Genomic DNA, 24,141 nt, shown 5'->3' with positions numbered 1-24,141 from the left:
CCTCAGTGATCATCAATGCATGCCTTTACTAACAGAAGGCAGAATCCTCAGTGATCATCAATGCATGCGTTTACTAACAGAAGGCAGAATCCCCAGTGATCATCAATGCATACCTTTACTAAAAGAAGGCAGAATCCTCAGTGATCATCAATGCATGCGTTTACTAACAGAAGGCAGAATACCCAGTGATCATCCATGCATGCCTTTACTAACAGAAGGCAGAATCCCCAGTGATCATCAATGCATGCCTTTACTAACAGAAGACAGACTCCCCAGTGATCATCAACGCATGTGTTTACTTGAACGCAAGACAGAATCCACAGTGATCAGAAATGTAGACCTTAAAGAGATGATCAGCCAATGTGAACCCTAAAGGGGGAACATTTAGGTGTACATGTATGAGCCAGTGAAACAAATCTCACGATGATGGCAGTGGTACGAACACCCAACAGAAAAGAAGCCTCCATTACTCATAAACATAAGTCGACGAATGGTTATGAACAGGAAAGGCCATTTCGAAGGGTCAAATTCCGGACAGCATTTGAAATAAATAAAATAGCTGTGCATTTCAGGGTGATCTGTAATTTACAATTTTACTGAAAAGTTGAATCACACTCAAAAGCTTTCTGGGCAGTAAATCAAAAAAGCTCAAAGTTTAGTCCTCCAAAGGGCTAGAAACACAAAGAGAAAGCGTCTTGCAAAGCCATGCGTTTCACCAGCCCCCCCTCCCCAGCTTTGTCGTCTGCGTTTTGACAAATATACTTACTGCTGCATTGATGCATTCGCACAAAAGAACGCCCTTTGTGGGATTCATCTTTTGTAGAGAACACATGCTTGATAAGAGGGCCGCCCCGAGATTGGACGATATAGCAACAAGGTGTGCGCAGTCCCTTCTATAGTGTAGTTCCAGCTCAGATGCATATGTTTTTGATTTTGTGCATGGTCAGTTAATTGTCCACTATGTAATCTGTGACTAAGAATTAGTCCCATGAACTGGATTGGGAAATATGTACCATGTTATTGACATTATGTATATAAAAAAAATTGAGAATGGAAAATGAAAGTAACTTTGAAAGTATGCTAGTAAAGTGCTAAGACCCCCCCCCCACCCTCAACAGTGGACTATAGCGCAGAGATCACAAAAAAACGTGCCTGAAGAAAGATGTTTGTCTTTATCTATTTAGGAAAGCGAAAAGCCTTGGGATTATAATGATCCCTTACGTGTGGGAAAAATTGCACCGCACAAGATGGCATCCGGTGAGAACAAGGGTTGCTCTTTCTCCATTCTAAAAGTGTGAGTGGACTACCAAGAGGGGATGTTACTTAGCTGAGTGGTGAGCCTGTCAAAGGTGGTAAGCGCGTCTATGAGGAACTTGGGAACTAAAAGTCAGAAGACCATACATGCCAGCAAGCCACCCGTAAACTTGATGTCTTCCGCCAAGAGCAGCCAATGAAGCTGCCGCAAGGGGGGTGAAATGGGGGGCGGGGGGGTTTTACTCGGCAGCATCAAGAGGAGACTTCAAGCTGTAGTCTGTAGTCTCTGGAACGCGCTGGTAAAATGCGTATGGCACCCCAAAGAAAGCGGGCAACAATAATCAGCCCTGGCCAAGTTGTATGCATCGTTGTTCTATAGCCAGACGCCAGAGTCCTGCCACTGTGAAGAGCTGTGACAATAGGTGTTACCATGAATCAATCTAATGGTACTTCATTTGTCCACCTCAGAAGGGTGATATGCTGAGTCAGCCATGCCAAGATACCAACTTACAGTGTGAGGGCTGGCCCCATATGTGCCGCAAGAGCTTAACTTATGAGCTATCCCCCTGGAGGACCAGGGTGAACTGTTGGCCACTTCTTTTATTATCTGGGGGTTAAGGTGAGTTGATGATCTGCTAATAACCCAAGATTATGCACCTTGGTAAACGGGGAGGGAAAGGTTTGAGAGCACGTGGCCAGAGAGTGGAGTCCCATGTGATATGGGGGTGCTGCAGAGTAATACCTTGGTTTTGAAGGCATTCAATTTTAATTTGTTGTAATACATCTACCCGCTACCGGATGACACAGAAGGGGAAAAGTTGATGTTGAACGATTTCATCTAATCGGAGCAAAATGTCAACGCGAAGGATGCAAGTTTTAAACCCCACCCCCAGTGTAGTCGCGCCAAGGATGAAGTTTTAAAACACCCCCCAATGTAGTTGCGCCAAGGATGCAGTTTTAAAACACCCCCCAGTGTAGTCGCGCCGAGGATGCAGTTTTAAAACACCCCCCAATGTAGTCGCGCCAAGGATGCAGTTTTAAAAGACAACCCTGTGTAGTCGCGCCAAGGATGCAGTTTTAAAACAACCCCTGTGTAGTCGAGTAAATTGGACTGCCGCTAGAGGTGGGTTTTGGTTCACAAATGCCATTAATCGAGAATTGGCTATATTGGCCTTTTACTTTTTTTCTTTTTTTCGTGAATTCAATTTTTTTACCCCATACTCTCTTCCTAGACTGTCACACACCAACCTGTTGTCCAACTTTTACACTCCTATCCCCACTTTTTCATCCCCTTTTCTTTGACATTTTTGCTCATTTCAGAACTACACAAACATTTTCTTTCCCAATTTCCTTCATCTTCAAATCTGCAGGAAGATGAGATGGGGGCGATGATGTCAAATGCAGCAGACAAATCTAAAACCACCACCAAACCGACAACAGCTACATCTCCTCATATAATCCATTGGTGCTGTGTAAATGGCTTTGCTATGCATTAGAACAAGGAAGCCCTCCTCAATGCTATCTGGGAGATTAAACACGACAACATGACAACTCCTTAAGACCTTCCTCTTCTCTTCCTCCTTCTCTCTCCCTCTCCCCTGCTAACCTCTGTTCTTTTTCTCTCGACCCTCCTTCTCCTCTATAACTCTGTTCAGTTTTTCTGACTGATCGCCTGGTTCACCTCCAGAGCCTTACAGGTCCCAGGCTCTGCCGCCAGTCCTGCACTTGCCTCCACTCCTTCGCACTCTGCCTTGCACTACTGCACTCGGAATACCTTCCAGGAGACTGGCAACCACTCTGCACTTAACCCTGGCCCCCGATCGTCTGGGTGCACTTTGTCCCCCTCCCTTCCTGTCTACGCACTTGCACAACCTAGAAGGTACTAGGCTTAGCAGGTTTGACTGTCCTGTCCTACTCTGTCTCCCCTCCCTAGCTTGGTTGTGCCTGAAATACTCATGCATACACGCATTGATGACCAACCTTTTTTGTCTTGGTATGCCCTTCTCCCCCCCTCCCCCACTTCTCCCCCCACTGTTCACTGTTTGTCACACACTTATACTAGTAGAAATTCCCTGGCCTAGTATGCTAGTTATGCCTTTTTGATCATTCAGAATCTTCAAGGCCTATGAATGACTAGGATATCCCCTTGTTCCATTCCCACTTTGAAGCCCTTCACTTGTGTATAAGCGCTCTACAAATTTACAATTACAATTACCAGCAAACTACAGAAATGCTCAAATTCCTACCTTATAAAGTATAACAAGCAATGCCTTCAGCCACATCTGCCGAATGTGAGGTTTCAGCGACCAGAGCGAGCACCGGGGGGGCTGCTGAAAGTGATGCCGCAGCTGAGGGCAGGTGCAGTACTTCAGCACCTGGACCACAAGCGGGAGCAGGTGCTTTCCCAGGTTAATGTTGTAATCCATGACCTGAAAGAGACGCGCACAGAGATCAGAATTTCAATGCCAGGAAGTAGTATCCAATAGTCATAGGAGAATACTCTGCCAGGGGGGATTAATACATGGTTTGGTCTGAGTTCATCTGTGGTAGTAGAAGAGCAGACAGCATGTGCAACTTCACACTGCTGATTAGGTCAAATGTGCCCACCCTAACAGCATAAGAAGCCAACTCCCTGAGAATGTAGACATCTATATTAAGGGAACTGATAGGGTCAATTTATTGGTTGGTTGAATAGTTAAGATTTAAACAGAGAAAGCTGAAGTTGGGCAAGAGAGATACTTTGGACATGTGATGCGACACCAGCATTAACCAGCCCTCCTATTCTACTTATCATATACCCTTCCTCACCCACCGGGAACTCAAGGAGTTACGCAAGGACAATTCCACTATTTTCTTACTGCTACCCAAAAGACGCCACTTTGGGGAAACACCATGATGGTGATGTCCAAAGAAAATCAACCATTCGCTGGAACGCAACAAGACATTTTGTTTAAACTTATTTTATTGTTCATTTATAAAGCACTTAACACCAGCGAGTGGTTTCTAAGTGCGGGATCGGGATTTGAACCTGTGTTGCGCTGTGGTGTCTTGCTTCCAAGACAAACGTGTTGCCCCTGAGCTATCCTCCCTCCTAAAGGCTTTTACAACAAATGTTCTTCAACTCTTGAAGACATTTTCCTTCCCACTGGGGCATCCTTGTGGAATACTGGCCTAAATTGAATCTCCTCCCAAAGATAACAGAGTTAAGAAGGTGATTTTACACCATTCTGAATTCTGCAAAAATTCCTTGTGACTCATTGAAAGCCCCAACTCAAGGACTTTTAACTTGTGTGGAATTGAATTCAACCATCCATCTTTCAATGTAATAGACTAAAAAGATGTCATTGCTCGCCTCCTCACAGTCTTCCACTGTCTCTCACTGGCTAAATGCAGCCACCTGTTACGCAATGACAATATGGTAATTTGTGTGAGTGAGTATGTGAATAAGTGAGTGAATGAGAGTTAGTGAGTGAGGGAGGATCTGAGAGCATGTGAGAGTTCGTAGTTGGATCTAGTGGAGTTAGGAGTTTACAGAATTCTCCAGAAGCTAGACCATATTTATAAACAGTTTACAAACATCATATTCTAAGAATCTACAAGGAGGAATGATTTGGCAGAATACAATGAACTCTTTCTATTTAATTAATTAATTATTTATTCATACGGCACTATGGCCCAATGGGAATCAGAGCTTATCTACTTCACGCAAGGAAGGCAGGAAGGACCTTCGATAAAGGTCCTTCAAAATTTTGTAGTAGTTGGCCAATTGTGTGCACATCCCCGAGAATAGAATTCCAGAGCCTGGTCTTTCATGACTGATCTTCAAAAAAGCATTCCATGACTTGTGTCCATCAGAGGACACTGCAAAGCAGCCGCCCTTCTCTAACTCGTGTTCTCTGTGATCACAAAGCATGTGGATCTTGCACGTATAGACCCCACGATTACAGCTGTTTCGGTTCAAATAAATTACGGCATTTCCTTCGGTCAACAGGGTGGGCACATGTGACTCTAAGCAGATACAAGCCAGCGGAAATATGATTACTGGGTAAGTACCGTTTGTCTTCTGAGGGTGTGGCTCTACTTATCTTCACATGCTTTGCATGCACCAAAACACATGACAGTTTTCTTAAGGTTATTTCAACCACCATTTTTTTCATTATCAGTGTCATTCTGTAGTAAACGGGGAATCCAGTCAATAAATCTGTTTATTTTGACCAATGTACGAAGAATAAAACATCTTATAATCATAATTTATCTGAATTGCAGAAAATAAAAATTCAAGCAAATTCAAGCAAATGTTAAGATGTCCTTACAATGATAAAAAATGCAACACATCGATATGTTCACACCTAATTGAATGGAGTGTTTTAATAGTTTGGTCAATGAAAACAATGTGCAATTTGTAAATCATTTGAATCTTTCATTAACAGTGAATCGTTTTTCACTGCTCAAAGTGAACGTGCCTTCTTAGATATATTTTGGGCTGTCATTTGCTGAAACTTGTTTGCCTATGACGGTCCTGCGTAGCTTCACTATCTGCCCATTCAAGGGGCCCTTGTGATTTGGTCAATCAAGCAATATATATTGGCCCATTGACATCTTCTGCAGCAAGTTCACCTCCAGTTGAGAGCCAGATCGGCAACGCATTGTGGGTAATGCCATTAACCTCAAATGTCAAGGCTTTGCTCCTGGAAAACGTCTTTGTCAATGGGCTAGTGCGGTTTTGGGCATACCATTGTTCAACCCAAGACAGAAAGACAGATTGCAAGGATGCAGACAACCGCATATACACCTTATTAGGGATTGCTAGTGCAGTGTAGTCTGAACTCTTGTGGTTAGAGCATTGGGCCATGTTGCACAAAATAAATATATAAATATATACATATATATATATATATATTGGTGAATTGTAGTTAAATTTGGTCCCAAAGAATAAAGTATTTCAAAATTCCAATGCCTTCAATGTAATAGATGTTGTCCATAGGATGTCTCGGGCAGTGAACCCTCAAACCAGATTAAGTTCTGATTCTTATATATTCATTCTTCACCAGGCTGGCCATCCCACCTTCCTATTAATGTGATGACTGGAAGTCAATCAAAGGTGATTTCAGTAATCCATTATGTGAATCACTTAAAGATGGTTACCCCATTATGAGTCTCTGTCGATGTTTTGGAATACAACTCCCATGATCCTTTACAGCTAGCTACGGCGACTAGGGATGATGCGAGTTGAAGCCGCATTGAGGGCCATATAAGGAGTAACCATTATATTTGTGAGGAAAGCTCTGAATGCAGCCGGAACAGGACTGTGTGTTCATTTTTGCTCCAGAATGGATTTCTAAAACGGGTCTTGGATCTTCGCTCGTGGATCCTGTTTCTATAGAAACGCTATCTTCAATCCTCATTGAATTCTCAATGCAACTTAATCGCATCGGCATTGCATCCTCAATGCATGCTGACTGCGTCCTCATCGCATCCGCATCACACCATCATTCTTGTTATGTCCTCATCACAACCTCATTGCGTCCATCATATCTCCTTTGATAAAAGAGGACCAGAACACTTGTCCAACGTCTCTATGACTGAAGATGTTAGCACAGAACTCCAGAATACCCTCTCTCTGGCTCCAAGGTCTGAGCCGGAATATCTCAGATTGAGAACAGACATTTTCTAGCTGACGCATGACTGCAAGATGGCCGACAGAGGCGGTTTTTATCATGCCAGGAGGATAATTCAGGGGCAAGACCGTTGTCTTGGAAACAAGAGAACGCATAGCAACGCAGGTTCGAATCCTGGTCTTGTGCTTAGAAACTGGTCTCTGGTATTAAGTGCGTTATAAAAGAACAATTATTATTTCATTTTTATATCGCGCTACATGCCCGTGGGCCTCAGAGCGCATAACATGAAGCCAATTTCTACGAACTTCGTCTCCAGTCAACACACACTGACCAACTGCCCCCAGTGCCCAAGAACATCTCTCCTCACTTCTCAAATACAGTCCCCTCCAATTTTGATACCAAACAAGCAAACTAACCAAACACAACATAGATAGGTGCCAAGTGGCCCCACGGCTTGAGCCTGTCCTGGGTTTTCACTTTGCATGCTGGGACATGTAGCCCATATTTATAACAGAAGCGAATAAAACTACAAGACCCAGCATGCCAAGTGAAAGGTCTGTGTGTGACATGGGGCTACTTGACAGCTATGCATGGATGAGCTACACAACTATCCTGCAGGTACTGCATAACTTCCATCCAATAGGCATTCTTGTTATATAGTGTGCATATTGTCTATTGTTTGTTTTATTCATTTACAAAACTGTTGCATAAGTAAATCTGCAGCATGAAAGAAACCCCATAAATAAGTAAAAACAAGCATTGGCAAAGCTGTCAGTTTTGTCTTTTGTGTCGTCATTGGTGGAGGCATTTGCCAGGCACTCCCATCATAGCATTAATATGAGGTGAACATCAGGAAAATGGTGGGAATACCTGGGCGTATGTTGGAAGTGCCTGGCAAATGCCTATCGAATCCCTCAAAAACAACTAAAACGGTTGGCTTTGCCAGTGATTGTTTTCATAGGTTTTCAGTGCAAGGAACAAATGCAAGGACATACTCATTGCTTATAAATCAAGTGCCTCATGGCACACTTGAATACAGCATTTTTATTAAACCATTAGTGAGTTTACAGCTGCAATTAAACCATTAACTCTAAAGACGGCTTAAAAATAACACTTGCAGGCCCGACAGCAGAACATAGGTTGATGTTCTGTGATAGGTCTGGTTCAGAGAGATCCCAGGAGCTTGTATTTTGAGCAGGGAGGGCAGGTAATGTGTGGGGTTGGCCATACGGAGTAGCATGATTATGGGCAGTCAATTGGTGGGCAAAAAACCAAACAACACCCATAGGCTGTGTTTCCCTCCGCAGATCCCATCTCTCCACTATCTGTGCACCCACAGGCTGTGTTTCCCTCTGCACATCCCATCTCTCTGTACACCCACAGGCTGTGTTTCCCTCCGCACATCCCATCTCTCTGCTATCTGTACACCCACAGGCTGTGTTTCCCTTCGCACATCCCATCTCTCTGCCATCTGTACACCCACAGGATGTGTTTCCCTCCGCACATCCCATCTCTCTGCTATCTGTACACCCACAGGCTGTGTTTCCCTCCACACATCTCACCCCTCTGCTATCTGTACACCCGCAGGCTGTGTTTCCCTCCACACATCCCATATCCCTGCTATCTGTACACCCATAGAATGTGTTTCCCTGTGTTTCCCTGCGCACACCCCATCTCTCTACTATCTGTACACCCATGGGCTGTGTTTCCCTCCGCACATCCTACCCCTCTGCTATCTGTACACCCATAGGCTGTGTTTCCCTCTGCAATCCCATCTCTCTGCTACCTGTACACCCATGGGCTGTGTTTCCCTCCGCACATCCTACCCCTCTGCTATCTGTACACCATAGGCCGTGTTTCCCTCTGCACATCCCATCTCTCTGCTATCTGTACACCCACAGGCTGTGTTTCCCTCTGCATATCCCACCCCTCTGCTATCTGTACCCCCACAGACTGTGTTTCCCTGCGCACATCCCACCTCTCTACTATCTGTACACCCACAGGCTGTGTTTCCCTCTGCACATCCCATCTCTCTGCTATCTGTACACCCGCAGGCTGGGTTTCCATCCGCATATCCCATCCCTCTGCTATCTGTACACCCGCCAGCTGTGTTTCCCTCTGCACATCCCATCTCTCTGCTAGCTGTACACCCACAGGCTACGTTTCCCTCCGCAGGCTGTGTTTCCCTCCACACATCCCATCTCTCGGCTATCTGTACACCCGCAGGCTGTGTTTCCCTCCGCACATCCCATCTCTCTGCTATCTGTACAACCACAGGCTGTGTTTCCCTCCACACATCCCATATCCCTGCTATCTGTACACCCATAGGATGCGTTTCCCTGTGTTTCCCTGCGCACATCCCATCTCTCTGCTATCTGTACACCCATAGGCTGTGTTTCCCTCTGCACATACCATCTCTCTGCTATCTGTGCATCCATGGGCTGTGTTTCCCTCCGCACATCCTACCCCTCTGCTATCTGTATACCCATAGGCTGTGTTTCCCTCTGCACATTCCATCTCTCTGCTATCTGTACACCCACAGGCTGTGTTTCCCTCTGCATATCCCACTTCTCTGCTATCTGTACACCCACAGACTGTGTTTCCCTGTGCACATCCCACCTCTCTGCTATCTGTACACCCACAGGCTGTGTTTCCATCTGCACATCCCATCTCTCTGCTATCTGTACACCCGTAGGCTCTGTTTCCCTCCGCACATCCCATCCCTCTGCTATCTGTACACCCGCCAGCTGTGTTTCCATCTGCACATCCCATCTCTCTGCTAGCCGTACACCCGCAGGCTGCGTTTCCCTCCGCAGGCTGTGTTTCCCTCCACACATCCCATCTCTCTGCTATCTGTACACCCGCAGGCTGTGTTTCCCTCCGCACATCCCATCTCTCTGCTATCTGTACACCTGCAGGCGGTTTTTCCCTCCGCACATCCCATCGCTCTGCTATCTGTACACCCGCAGGCTGTGTTTCCCTGCGCACATCCCATCTCTCTGCTATCTGTACACCCACAGGCTGTGTTTCCCTCTGCACATCCCACCGCTCTGCTATCTGTACACCCACAGGCTGTGTTTCCTTGCACACATCCCACCTCTCTGCTATCTGTACACCACAGGCTGTGTTTCCCTCCGCACATCCCATCTCTCTGCTATCTGTACATCTGCAGGTTGTGTTTCCCTCTGCACATCCCATCCATCTGCTATCTGTACACCCGCCAGCTGCGTTTCCCTCCACACATCCCACCTCTCTGCTATCTGTACACCCACAGGCTTCGTTTCCCTCTGCACATCCCAGCTCTCTGCTATATGTACACCCGCAGGCTGCGTTTCCCTCCGCAGGCTGTGTTTCCCTCCGCACATCCCATGTCTCTGCTATCTGTACACCTGCAGGCTGTGTTTCCCTACACACATCCCATCTCTCTGCTATCTGTACACCCGCAGGCTGTGTTTCCCTCGGCACATCCCATCCCTCTGCTATCTGTACACCCGCAGGCTGTGTTTCCCTCAGCACATCCCATCCCTCTGCTATCTGTACACCCGCAGGCTGTGCTTCCCTGCGCACATCCCATCCCTCTGCTATCTGTACACCCGCAGGCTGTGTTTCCCTGCGCACATCCCATCTCTCTGCTATCTGTACACCCGCAGGCTGTGTTTCCCTCCACACATCCCATCTCTCTGCTATCTGTAAACCGGCAGGCTGTGTTTCCCTGCGCACATGCCATCTCTCTGCTATCTGTACACCCGCAGGCTGTGCTTCCCTCCGCATATCCCAACTCTCTGCTATCTGTACACCCGCAGGCTGTGTTTCCCTCCGCACATCCCATCTCTCTGCTATCTATACACCTGCAGGCTGTGTTTCCCTCTGCACATCCCATCGCTCTGCTATCTGTACACCCGCAGGCTGTGTTTCCCTGTGCACATTCCATCTCTCTGCTATCTGTACATCCACAGGCTGTGTTTCCCTCTGCACATCCCACCCCTCTGCTATCTGTACACCCATAGGCTGTGTTTCCCTGTGTTTCCCTGCGCACATCCCATCTCTCTGCTATCTGTACACCCATAGGCTGTGTTTCCCTCCGCACATCCTACCTCTCTGCTATCTGTACACCCATAGGCTGTGTTTCTCTCCGCACATCCCATCTCTATGCTATCTGTACACCCACAGGCTGTGTTTCCCTCTGCATATCCCACCCCTCTGCTATCTGTACACCCACAGGCTGTGTTTCCCTCGGCACATCCCATCTCTCTTCTATTTGTACACCCACAGGCTGTGTTTCCCTCCGCAGGCTGTGTTTCCCTCTGCACATCCCATCTCTCTGCTATGTGTACACCCGCAGGCTGTGTTTCCCTCCGCACATCCCATCGCTCTGCTATCTGTACACCCACAGGCTGTGTTTCCCTGCGCACATCCCATCTCTCTGCTATCTGTACACCCGCAGGCTGTGTTTCCCTCCGCACATCCCATCTCTCTGCTATCTGTGCACCCGCAGGCTGTGTTTCCCTGAAGAACATCCCATCGCTCTGCTATCTGTACACCCACACGCTGTGTTTCCCTGCGCACATCCCATCTCTCTATCTGTACACCAGCAGGCTGTGTTTCCCTCTGCACATCCCATCTCTCTACTATCTGTACACCCGCAGACTGTGTTTCCCTCCACACATCCCATCTCTCTGCTATCTGTACACCCGCAGGCTGTGTTTCCCTCTGCACATGCCATCTCTCTGCTATCTGTACACCCGCAGGCTGTGTTTCCCTCCGCATATCCCAACTCTCTGCTATCTGTACACCCGCAGGCTGTGTTTCCCTCCGCACATCCCATCTCTCTGCTATCTATACACCTGCAGGCTGTGTTTCCCTCTGCACATCCCATCGCTCTGCCATCTGTACACCCGCAGGCTGTGTTTCCCTGTGCACATCCCATCTCTCTGCTATCTGTACACCCACAGGCTGTGTTTCCCTCTGCACATCCCACCGCTCTGCTATCTGTACACCCACAGGCTGTGTTTCCCTGCGTACATCCAACCTCTCTGCTATCTGTACACCCACAGGCTGTATTTCCCTCCACACATCCCATCTCTCTGCTATCTGTACACCCACAGGCTGTGTTTCCCTCCACACATCCCATCCCTCTGCTATCTGTACACCCGCCAGATGTGTTTCCCTCCGCACATCCCATCTCTCTGCTATCTGTACACCCGCAGGCTGCGTTTCCCTCTGCACATCCCATCTTTCTGCTATCTGTACATCCGCAGGCTGTGTTTCCCTCCGCAGGCTGTGTTTCCCTCCACAGGGTGTGTTTCCCTCCGCACATCCCATCTCTCTGCTATCTGTACACCCGCAAGCAGTGTTTCCCTCCGTACATCCCATCTCTCTGCTATCTGTACACCCGCAGGCTGTGTTTCCCTCCGCACATCCCATCTCTCTGCTATCTGTCCACCTGCTGGCTGTGTTTCCCTCCGCACATCCCATCTCTCGGCTATCTGTACACCTGCATGCTGTGTTTCCCTGCGCGCATCCCATCGCTCTGCTATCTGTACACCCGCAGGCTGTGTTTCCCTCCGCACATCCCATCGCTCTGCTATCTGTACATCCGCAGGCTGTGTTTCCCTCTGCACATCCCATCGCTCTGCTATCTGTACACCCGCAGGCTGTGTTTCCCTCCGCACATCCCATCGCTCTGCTATCTGTACACCCGCAGGCTGTGTTTCCCTCCGCACATCCCATATCTCTGCTATCTGTACACCCGCAGGCTGTGTTTCCCTGCGCACATCCCATCGCTCTGCTATCTGTACACCCGCAGGCTGTGTTTCCATCCGCACATTTCATCGCTCTGCTATCTGTACACCCGCAGGCTGTGTTTCCCTCCGCACATCCCATCGCTCTGCTATCTGTACACCCGCAGGCTGTGTTTCCCTGTGCACATTCCATCTCTCTGCTATCTGTACATCCACAGGCTGTGTTTCCCTCTGCACATCCCACCCCTCTGCTATCTGTACACCCATAGGCTGTGTTTCCCTGTTTCCCTGCGCACATCCCATCTCTCTGCTATCTGTACACCCATAGGCTGTGTTTCCCTCTGCACATCCTCCCTCTCTGCTATCTGTACACCCATAGGCTGTGTTTCTCTCCGCATATCCCATCTCTATGCTATCTGTACACCCACAGGCTGTGTTTCCCTCTGCATATCCCACCCCTCTGTTATCTGTACACCCACAGGCTGTGTTTCCCTCGGCACATCCCATCTCTCTTCTATCTGTACACCCACAGGCTGTGTTTCCCTCCGCAGGCTGTGTTTCCCTCCGCACATCCCATCTCTCTGCTATGTGTACACCCGCAGGCTGTGTTTCCCTCCGCACATCCCATCTCTCTGCTATCTGTACACCCGCAGGCTGTGTTTCCCTCCACACATCCCATCGCTCTGCTATCTGTACACCCACAGGCTGTGTTTCCCTGCGCACATCCCATCTCTCTGCTATCTGTACACCCGCAGGCTGTGTTTCCCTCCGCACATCCCATCTCTCTGCTATCTGTACACCCGCAGGCTGTGTTTCCCTGAAGAACATCCCATCGCTCTGCTATCTGTACACCCACATGCTGTGTTTCCCTGCGCACATCCCATCTCTCTATCTGTACACTAGCAGGCTGTGTTTCCCTCTGCACATCCCATCTCTCTACTATCTGTACACCCGCACACTGTGTTTCCCTCCACACATCCCATCTCTCTGCTATCTGTACACCCGCAGGCTGTGTTTCCCTCTGCACATGCCATCTCTCTGCTATCTGTACACCCGCAGGCTGTGTTGCCCTCCGCATATCCCAACTCTCTGCTATCTGTACACCCGCAGGCTGTGTTTCCCTCCGCACATCCCATCTCTCTGCTATCTATACACCTGCAGGCTGTGTTTCCCTCTGCACATCCCATCGCTCTGCCATCTGTACACCCGCAGGCTGTGTTTCCCTGTGCACATCCCATCTCTCTGCTATCTGTACACCCACAGGCTGTGTTTCCCTCAGCACATCCCACCGCTCTGCTATCTGTACACCCACAGGCTGTGTTTCCCTGCGTACATCCCACCTCTCTGCTATCTGTACACCCACAGGCTGTGTTTCCCTCCACACATCCCATCTCTCTGCTATCTGTACACCCACAGGCTGTGTTTCCCTCCGCACATCCCATCCCTCTGCTATCTGTACACCCGCCAGATGTGTTTCCCTCCGCACATCCCAACTCTCTGCTATCTGTACACCCGCAGGCTGCGTTTCCCTCTGCACATCCCATCTCTCTGCTATCTGTACATCCGCAGGCTGTGTTTCCCTCCGCAGGCTGTGTTTCCCTCCACAGGCTGTGTTTCCCTCCGCACATCCCATCTCTCTGCTATCAGTACACCCGCAAGCAGTGTTTCCCTCCGTACATCCCATCTCTCTGCTATCTGTACACCCGCAGGCTGTGTTTCCCTCCGCACATCCCATCTCTCTGCTATCTGTCCACCCGCTGGCTGTGTTTCCCTCCGCACATCCCATCTCTCGGCTATCTGTACACCTGCATGCTGTGTTTCCCTGCGCATATCCCATCGCTCTGCTATCTGTACACCCGCAGGCTGTGTTTCCCTCCGCACATCCCATCGCTCTGCTATCTGTACACCCGCAGGCTGTGTTTCCCTCCGCACATCCCATCGCTCTGCTATCTGTACACCCGCAGGCTGTGTTTCCCTCCGCACATCCCATCGCTCTGCTATCTGTACACCCGCAGGCTGTGTTTCCCTCCGCACATCCCATATCTCTGCTATCTGTACACCCGCAGGCTGTGTTTCCCTGCGCACATCCCATCGCTCTGCTATCTGTACACCCGCAGGTTGTGTTTCCCTGTGCACATCCCATCTCTCTGCTATCTGTACACCCGCAGGCTGTGTTTCCCTCCGCACATCCCATCCCTCTGCTATCTGTACACCCGCAGGCTGTGTTTCCATCCGCACATCCCATCTCTCTGCTATCTGTACACCCACAGGCTGTGTTTCCCTCTGCACATACCATCTCTCTGCTATCTGTACACCCGCAGGCTGTGTTTCCCTCCGCACATCCCATCCCTCTGCTATCTGTGCACCCGCAGGCTGTTTCCCTCCGCACATCCCATCTCTCTGCTATCTGTACACCCACAGGCTGTGTTTCCCTCCGCACATCCCATCTCTCTGCTATCTGTACACCCACAGGCTATGTTTCCCTCTGCACGTCCCATCTGTCTGCTCTCTGTGCACCCATAGGCTGTGTTTCCCTGTGCACGTCCCATCCCTCTGCTATCTGTACACCCACAGGCTGTGTTTCCCTCCGCACGTCCCATCTCTTTGCTATCTGTACACCTGCAGGCTGTGTTTCTCTCTGCACATCCCATCCCTCTGCTATCTGTCCACCCACAGGCTGTGTTTCCCTCTGCAAATCCCATCTCTCTGCTATCTGTACACCCACAGGCTGTGTTTCCCTCCGCACATCCCATCTCTCTGCTATCTGTACACCCACATGCTGTGTTTCGCTGCGCACATCCCATCGCTCTGCTATCTGTACACCCGCAGGCTGTGTTTCCCTCCGCACATCCCATCGCTCTGCTATCTGTACATCCGCAGGCTGTGTTTCCCTCCGCACATCCCATCGCTCTGCTATCTGTACACCCACAGGCTGTGTTTCCCTCTGCACATACCATCTCTCTGCTATCTGTACACCCGCAGGCTGTGTTTCCCTCCGCACATCCCATCCCTCTGCTATCTGTGCACCCGCAGGCTGTTTCCCTCCGCACATCCCATCTCTCTGCTATCTGTACACCCACAGGCTTTGTTTCCCTCCGCACATCCCATCTCTCTGCTATCTGTACACCCACAGGCTATGTTTCCCTCTGCACGTCCCATCTCTCTGCTCTCTGTGCACCCATAGGCTGTTTTTCCCTGTGCACGTCCCATCCCTCTGCTATCTGTACACCCACAGGCTGTGTTTCCCTCTGCACGTCCCATCTCTCTGCTATCTGTACACCTGCAGGCTGTGTTTCCCTCTGCACATCCCATCCCTCTGCTATCTGTACACCCGCAGGCTGTGTTTCCCTCTGCAAATCCCATCTCTCTGCTATCTGTCCACCCACAGGCTGTGTTTCCCTCTGCAAATCCCATCTCTCTGCTATCTGTACACCCACAGGCTGTGTTTCCCTCCGCACATCCCATCTCTCTGCTATCTGTACACCCACATGCTGTGTTTCGCTGCGCACATCCCATCGCTCTGCTATCTGTACACCCGCAGGCTGTGTTTCCCTCCGCACATCCCATCGCTCTGCTATCTGTACACCCACAGGCTGTGTTTCCCTCCGCACGTCCCATCTCTCTGCTATCTGTACACCTGCAACCTGTGTTTCCCTCTGCACATCCCATCCCTCTGCTATCTGTACACCCGCAGGCTGTGTTTCCCTCTGCAAATCCCATCTCTATGCTATCTGTACACCCGCAGGCTGTGTTTCCCTCTGCAAATCCCATCTCTCTGCTATCCGTCCACCCACAGGCTGTGTTTCCCTCTGCAAATCCCATCTCTCTGCTATCTGTACACCCACAGGCTGTGTTTCCCTCCGCACATCCCATCTCTCTGCTATCTGTACACCCACATGCTGTGTTTCGCTGCGCACATCCCATCGCTCTGCTATCTGTACACCCGCAGGCTGTGTTTCCCTCCGCACATCCCATCGCTCTGCTATCTGTACATCCGCAGGCTGTGTTTCCCTCCGCACATCCCATCGCTCTGCTATCTGTACACCCGCAGGCTGTGTTTCCCTCCGCACATCCCATCTCTCTGCTATCTGTACACCCGCAGGCTGTGTTTCCCTCCGCACATCCCATATCTCTGCTATCTGTACACCCGCAGGCTGTGTTTCCCTGCGCACATCCCATCGCTCTGCTATCTGTACACCCACAGCCTGTGTTTCCCTGCGCACATCCCACCTCTCTGCTATCTGTACACCCGCATTCTGTGTTTCCATCCGCACATCCCATCTGTCTGCTAGCTGTACACCCGCAGGTTGTGTTTCCCTCCACACATCCCATCCCTCTGCTATCTGTACACCCGCAGGCTGTGTTTCCCTCCGCACATCCCATCTCTCTGCTATCTGTACACCCGCAGGCTGTGTTTCCCTCCGCACATCCCATCTCTCTGCTATCTGCACACACGCAGGCTGTGTTTCCCTCCGCACATCCCATCCCTCTGCTATCTGTACACCCGCAGGCTGTGTTTCCCTCCGCACATCCCATCTCTCTGCTCTCTGTACACCCATAGGCTGTGTTTCCCTGTGCACATCCCATCCCTCTGCTATCTGTACACCCACAGGCTGTGTTTCCCTCCACACGTCCCATCTCTCTGCTATCTGTCCACCCACAGGCTGTGTTTCCCTCCACACATCTCATCTCTCTGCTCTCTGTACACCCATAGGCTGTGTTTCCCTGTGCACATCCCATCCCTCTGCTATCTTTGCACCCACAGGCTGTGTTTCCCTCCGCACATCCCACCCCTCTGCTATCTGTACACCCACAGGCTGTGTTTCCCTCTGCACATCCCATCTCTCTGCTATCTGTACACCCATAGGATGTGTTTCCTTGTGCACATCCCATCTCTCTGCTATCTGTACACCCACAGGCTGTTTCCCTCCGCACATCCCATCTCTCTGCTATCTGTACACCCACAGGCTGTGTTTCCCTCCGCACATGCCATCTCTCTGATATCTGTACACCTATATATCTGTGCTCCTGTACCAAATATTTAGGTTGTACATGTGGTGCTAAAGTAGCAGCTAATGGCTACAATTTTTTTTAAAAAGTAACAAGAGCTCGTGGCCGTATGCACTTCCCCGTTAGTAATACAATCCAAATGCGCCACCTAGCGGAGAGAAAGCGTGATAACGCCAAGGCTCATCTGTGGAATAACTTGCTGCAAAGTCATGGCTTTAACACTACTTTTCCGGTGTTGATAGTGAAGCTAAATATTACCTGCTGTTCAAATGCAACAATTCACGCCCATTGTGTGCAGGGTATTCTAACATCCAAGCTTGCAGGTGCACACAACAAGGTTTGCAGCCCTGCGCAGATAGGTGCTACCACTGTGCACCCAAATTGGATTTTTTATGCAACAGAAGTATTTTTCTTAACAGAAAACATGTACATAAAAGTATTTATTTATGGATTGAACAATAGAACAATTTTTGAATGAGTACACGGGATACCGAAAGGCAAATATTTGTATTCTATTTAATCTATAACACGCTTTTGGCAAAGCTGTGTATGTGTATGTATACATATGTATAGAAAGTAGCACTAACGCCCGATTCATGGAAAAGTGCATAAAGATCCAGCAAAGGCCGCGCGCTGGAACACCTTTGCGCAACCCTGCGCGCAGAAGTTTTTCTTTGCGCTTTTTGTATTCATGGAATTGTTTGCGCAAAGTGACTGTATGCGCAAGTCACCCCCACGCAAATCAAAAAGAGCCACATACAGCTAGCTTTGCTTGCTCCTCGAGCGCGAACACATGCATCCTTGAAACAGTGCATGGAGTCCCCCACAACCAGGTCTGCAGCTCAGGAACGCTGCACGATTTCCCCTCCTAACTGCTCCCGGCACCCTGACAACATGCGTACAAATTTCTGTAACACAGGTAAAACTATCGAATGTCTGCATGCGAACCCCGTAAACGGTTCATGCACCCCGCTACACTGTGTGTGCGCACCCCTAAGTTCGTTCCGAACCCTGTGTGCGTACACGCACCCCCAAATCCAACATGCAATCTCATAGCGCACAGGTGATTCATATGCACAAGTGTCTGCATGCCTGCCTTTGGGTGGCGGATAGATTGAGGGCTTTGCATGGGCTTTCCCCGACGAGAGCCTGCGGGATCAGATCCATGAATACGTCTTTTCTTCTTGAATATGAATGTATTGAATTGACATAATAACTGCTGATATTCTTTTATAAACTGACTTCACCTAACTATAACCAAAAAAGTGATGGGTGGAAGGTTTTGAATGAATCTGAACCACTGGCATTGCTCTGGGCAACCTTCCACACCACCGTTTTTTAGCCCATCTGCGCCATTGCAAAAGGGGTCCAGCCATATGCAAATCAGTCAGCAGCTGCCGCCACCGAAGGTAGCGGCCCAGCCCGAACTGCTAGGCCAGGTCCCCTCTGCATGGAAACACAAGCAACCCCAGACATGTTTCGGCCTTGTTGGGCCTTCTCAGTGAGGTGCAGCTTGGTTCCCTATGGCGCAGCGAGCAAGGGGCCCACGTCTGGGCATACCCTCTTTCACATAGTGAAACAAACTATAACCAAAAAAGTGATGGGTGGAAAGTTTTGAATGAATCTGAACCACTGGCATTGTTCTGGGCAACCTTCCACACCACCGTTTTTTAGCTCGTCTGCGCCATGGCAAAAGCGGTCCAACCATATGCAAATCAGTCAGGTACTGCCACCAATGGGAGCAGCCCACCCCGAACTGCTAGGCCAGGTCCCATCTGCATGGAAACACAAGCAACCCCAGACATGTTTCGGCCTTGTTGGGCCTTCTCAGTGAGGTGCAGCTTGGTTCCCTATGGCGCAGCGAGCAAGGGGCCCACGTCTGGGCATACCCTCTTTCACATAGTGAAACAAACTATAACCAAAAAAGTGATGGGTGGAAGGTTTCGAATGAATCTGAACCACTGGCATTGCTCTGGGCAACCTTCCACATCACCTAGCTATAACCAAGAGTAGCAAAGGTTGTCTAATTGGATAGATACCATTTTCTACTGTTTTTCAATGACCTGCCTTACCTTAGGCCATAAGAAAGTGTGCAGGGGACATGAGTTCCCACGCTGGGAACTTTCTTCTTTCATAGTTCTACTCACAACCTAGATGCCAAGGTTGTTTTTTTCTCCCCTGCACCTGAAATTAATTCAATTAGAACTTACTTAAACCATGAAAGTAATGGTAGATACTCCTTAAAATTTCTAGTAATCTAATTCAAAAATATATATTGGAGTGCATTGTGTCAATTTGGTGTAGTTAATGCTGGAGGACCTCATGGGGAGGGACACCCCCTCCGGGTATGAGGGCAATCACCTGGGGTACAGCTCATTGAATGTTGCTACTCCATGACATTTCTCTGCCCTCCCTAATGTCCAGAGCCACTACATTGAAAGCACACCTATGTATTATTGTAACATAGGGGAAAAGTCCAAAAGTACTAGGACGAGGAAGAACACAGGAGACATAAAGATCATGAACTGTGATAACACTGGTACAAGGTGGCATGAGGATTAAGCCAATAACAAAGAAGGACTTGTGCAATCCTCATGGGAGGAACTGGATACAGAGCATAAAAATGAAGGAAGGGCTGTTAGATCAAAGAAGCCTGGCCGCAGAGTTGAGTGCAGCCATAACGAGAAGCACAGTAGTGGTATGAGTAGCGATATCCCATCCTGTTGGGGAAAGCAGCGGCATACGAAGTCTCCGGCGTGGGAGTTACGAACGCCAACCAATAGCTGCGGAGAACCAGAGAGCGGCAAGAGGACGCCTAGGATGTTCTCTGCCCGCTGTGTGAATGTGGACTGAAGCCAGGAAGACGCCACAAAGCTATGAGTGCAGCGGAGAGGAGCCCTTGGAGCCAGAGAAGTGAGCACCGGTCCCAGGAAGTCCTGGCAAGGTTCCAAAGCCCTGTAAGAGGTAAGGGGAGGTACATGAAAATCACAGGGGACACAGGGTTGACACAGAGGCTAAAGTGGCTTTTTCCCCGGCCCACTATTATCAAGGATGTTAATGGCATAACAAAAGAAGGGCCTGGGACCCCGACAGTGGGAGGGCTAGCATCAAAGGCCATCTTCTTCGGAGCAGTGGTAGCGAGGAAACTACTGTCTGCCAGAAAAGAGTTTGGAATCCCAACAGTGACAAATCACTGTACCAAACAACACCAGAAGAGAGTCATTCTCCTGGTATCAGACAAAGATCATGATAAAGACGCCAGGGGACGGGAGTCATTACCCCTAGCTATATTGTGAACTGAGCCAAGCAACATCAGAAGGAAGTCATTCTCCTGGTGAAGGCCCGGAACTCGTGTGAAGGACGCCTGAGAAAAGGAGGCATTCTCCCTGGCCTTGCGGTGAAGAACTGTACAAAGTAACACCAGGAGAAGGGAGCCATTCTCTTGGCACTGGGCTGAGAGTGGTACTGGAGACACCAGGGAAAGGGAGGTATTCCCCCTGGTTCTATTGAGAACTGAATAAACTTATACCAGGAGAATGGGGTCATTCTTCTGGACATTGGCTAAAGTCTGGGTGATGCCTGTAAAGGGGAGTCATTCCACCTGGCATTTCTGTTGTAAAAGAACACTTTTCAGGGTGCTGTTCCAAAGGCAGGAGAAGGGGGCTATTCTCCTGAAGGAGGAACTTTGTGTTTGTTTATCCTTTAGTTATAGTGCGAGGGTTAGAGCAGGATTTGACGGTGAAACTTTGATTTGACAGACATTGTGACAATTCCTTTAGTTTTAGTTCAATGCAGGGAATCCCCTCTTAGAGGAAGGGACAGTGACGTCTTTTATTTGAGAAATAAAAGTTTATAACCAAAACTATGCCGACTTTGTGTCAGTTTCCTGATTCGACACCCTTACAATGGTTAGTGGACTGCAAAGAAATCTTTTAGTGCAACATGTATGGTGGCCTCGGCTGAAGGTTTCAAGAAACAAGGGCAGACTAAAATGTGTAATGATTCATTCATTCTTTTTGTCATTTGTTATAGCGCCTTTCAACATAATTATGGTCCCAACACGCCTTTGGTTGAACGCCCTTAAAGCCATTAAAGTTATGCGAGGGTGGCCAAGACCCTGCTCCTCACCCATGTCTAAATGCAGTGTGTACAGGCGCAGCAGAGGGGTACTATGGACTAAAGGGGGGGTGTTTAAGGAGATAGAGAGTTATGTGGGATGCTACAGTTTACATTTTTGTGATTAAAAGTAGTTTCAATCCTATGACAGAGGTGCTGTGCAATAGTGTTTGTGTTATATGTGAGTGCAGGGTGTGTGGAATGATCCCGTGCCTTAAGCTAAGTTGCAAATGTGCGGTGTGCGAGAGGAACAATGGGTTAGTGATACAAACAACAATGTCTACTTCCTGCATTCCAATTATGTAGAAGGAACAGTGTTACCTTTCACGGGCGATCTGAGTACTAGATGAATGCATACCTTACACAATTAGGCTAAATGCAAGATATGGGTGACTAAAACAAATGGGCTAAAAGCAAGGTAAGGCTATCTTACACAATTAGGCTAAATGTGAGATATGGCTGGCTAACGCAATTGGGCTAAAAGCAAGGTAAGGCTACCTTACACAATTGGGCTAAATGAGGGGTATAGCTACCTAAACAAAAGGGCTAAAAGCAAGGTAAGACTACCTTACACATTTAGGATACATGTGAGATATGGCTGACTAACACAAATGGGCTAAAGCAAGGTAAGACTACCTTACACAATTGGGCTAAATGAGGGCTATAGCTACCTAACAAGAGGGCTAAAAGCAAGGTAAGAATACCTTACACAAATAGGCTAATGCAGAAGGTCACTAACTCAATGTAGAATGAGGTTAGCTTACAAAAATAGACTAAATGCAGAATGAGGCTAACTTAAACAAATAGACTAAATGCAGAAGGAGGCTAACTTACACAAATGGACTCAATGCAGAATGATGCTGACTTACACAAATAGACTAAATGCAGAAGGCGGCTAACTTACACAAATGGACTCAATGCAGAATGATGCTAAATTACACAAATAGACTAAATGCAGAAGGAGGCTAACAGACTAAATGCAGAATAAGGTTAACTTACACAAATAGGTTAAATGCAGAAGGAGGCTAACTTAAACAAATAGACTAAATGCAGAAGGAGGCTAATTTACACAAATGGACTCAATGCAAAATGAGGCTAACTTACACCAATAGGCTAAATGCATGTAGCTATTTGATATTAGGTAATAAGAGTGAAGGGGTTTTACTGGAGTCCAGTAATGGTTGTACTCCCCGCCCACACCACACTTACCTTATCAGTCGCTGCTGGTTGACTGTGGCATGTGTCCCAGGCGAACACGGGCAGACCAGGGGTAGAGCTGCTCCGTTGGGAGCAGCCTTTTGCTTTGTGGCCCTTAGCCGGTGGCTGCCAGGGCAAGCCTGTCCTACACAAGAATCTAAAATAGGCTCTTTCAGCAACGTGGGTCGCAGCAGGCCTATCCGCACCAGAGTCAGCTGGGGAGGAAGGAGAGGGAGGCGGGACAAGGGAGGTCAGGGGATCGCATGGAGAGGAAATAACTGGAGCGGTAGGGAGGATAAATAATTAAATAAAGGTGGACGGAGCCGGTGGGGAGAAAAAATAATGGAATAAAATGGGAGGAGCAGGAGGGAGTGGGAAAGAGAGATAAATAATTAAATAAAAATGGACGGACCAAAAATGGGTAGAAAAAGGGCAAAACTAAGGATTGGGCGTGGGAGCACTTACCAGCAGATGTTTCTACCTGTAATTGGCGCAGGGAAAGCTGTTCTGAGTCTTTCCGCATGAAGAGTGAAATGTACATATATGGTATGTAACAAAGCAGAGTTGTCATTTCAAAAAGCAATGAATCCAACCAGTGATATCAGTGAAGTCATGCATGATACCATAAGGACGACATCAGTGATGTCATGTATGATGTAATTATTGATCTCACCAGTGATGTCACCTGTGATGTCACCTGTGATGTCATCATCATGTCATCATTTTTCCTCATCCAAACCATCTCCACCCCCCCACACCTAATCCCACTCCCCTTTCCCCCCCTTCAGTTAGTTGCTCTTTGCACTGTTTTGTCGAATGATTCATGATGTAAGTTTGCTCCCACTGTTATTTTGTTGTTGTTATCTTGTATTATGTTGTTCCACTGTTCAGGGCCTTGGTGTAAAGCACTCTATAAATAAATAAATCAATCAATCAATCATTGTGGTCATATGCTGCGCAACAGGGGGCATACAGTTAAGGTGGACTTGCTTGAAATGCGGTTGCTGAATTTCAGGGGTTTTGTTTCATTAAGTCTGATCACCTTAACTCTCTCTTCACCAAGGTTTTTTTCACTGAATATATAGGATACATTACTCACCGTAATTGTATTTCTGATGCTTGTATCTGCTTAGATTCACATGCTCTGCATAGTCCGACATCTAGTGAGCGTCACAGAGTATTACAAGATTTGTTTTCGAAACTCA

The 24,141-nt window shown here is 48.4% G+C and overlaps 1 protein-coding gene across 9 annotated transcripts in view; it reads right to left on the bottom strand.

Moving 5' to 3' along the window:
- UNC79 (unc-79 homolog, NALCN channel complex subunit) overlaps positions 1 to 24,141 on the bottom strand; it is a 538,994-nt gene that overhangs the window by 246,422 nt on the left and 268,431 nt on the right. For all 9 annotated transcript variants that reach the window (XM_069637971.1, XM_069637972.1, XM_069637973.1 and 6 more), the window contains one exon: positions 3,501 to 3,683. In XM_069637971.1, coding sequence (XP_069494072.1) covers positions 3,501 to 3,683 — 183 coding nt within the window. The remainder of the gene's footprint in view (positions 1 to 3,500; positions 3,684 to 24,141) is intronic.

This window comes from Ambystoma mexicanum, chromosome 14, assembly GCF_040938575.1.
Source record: "Ambystoma mexicanum isolate Mex_15411 chromosome 14, UKY_AmexF1_1, whole genome shotgun sequence".
In the NCBI taxonomy this organism is placed as follows: domain Eukaryota; kingdom Metazoa; phylum Chordata; class Amphibia; order Caudata; family Ambystomatidae; genus Ambystoma; species Ambystoma mexicanum.
This window is presented reverse-complemented; position numbering and strand designations above follow the sequence as displayed.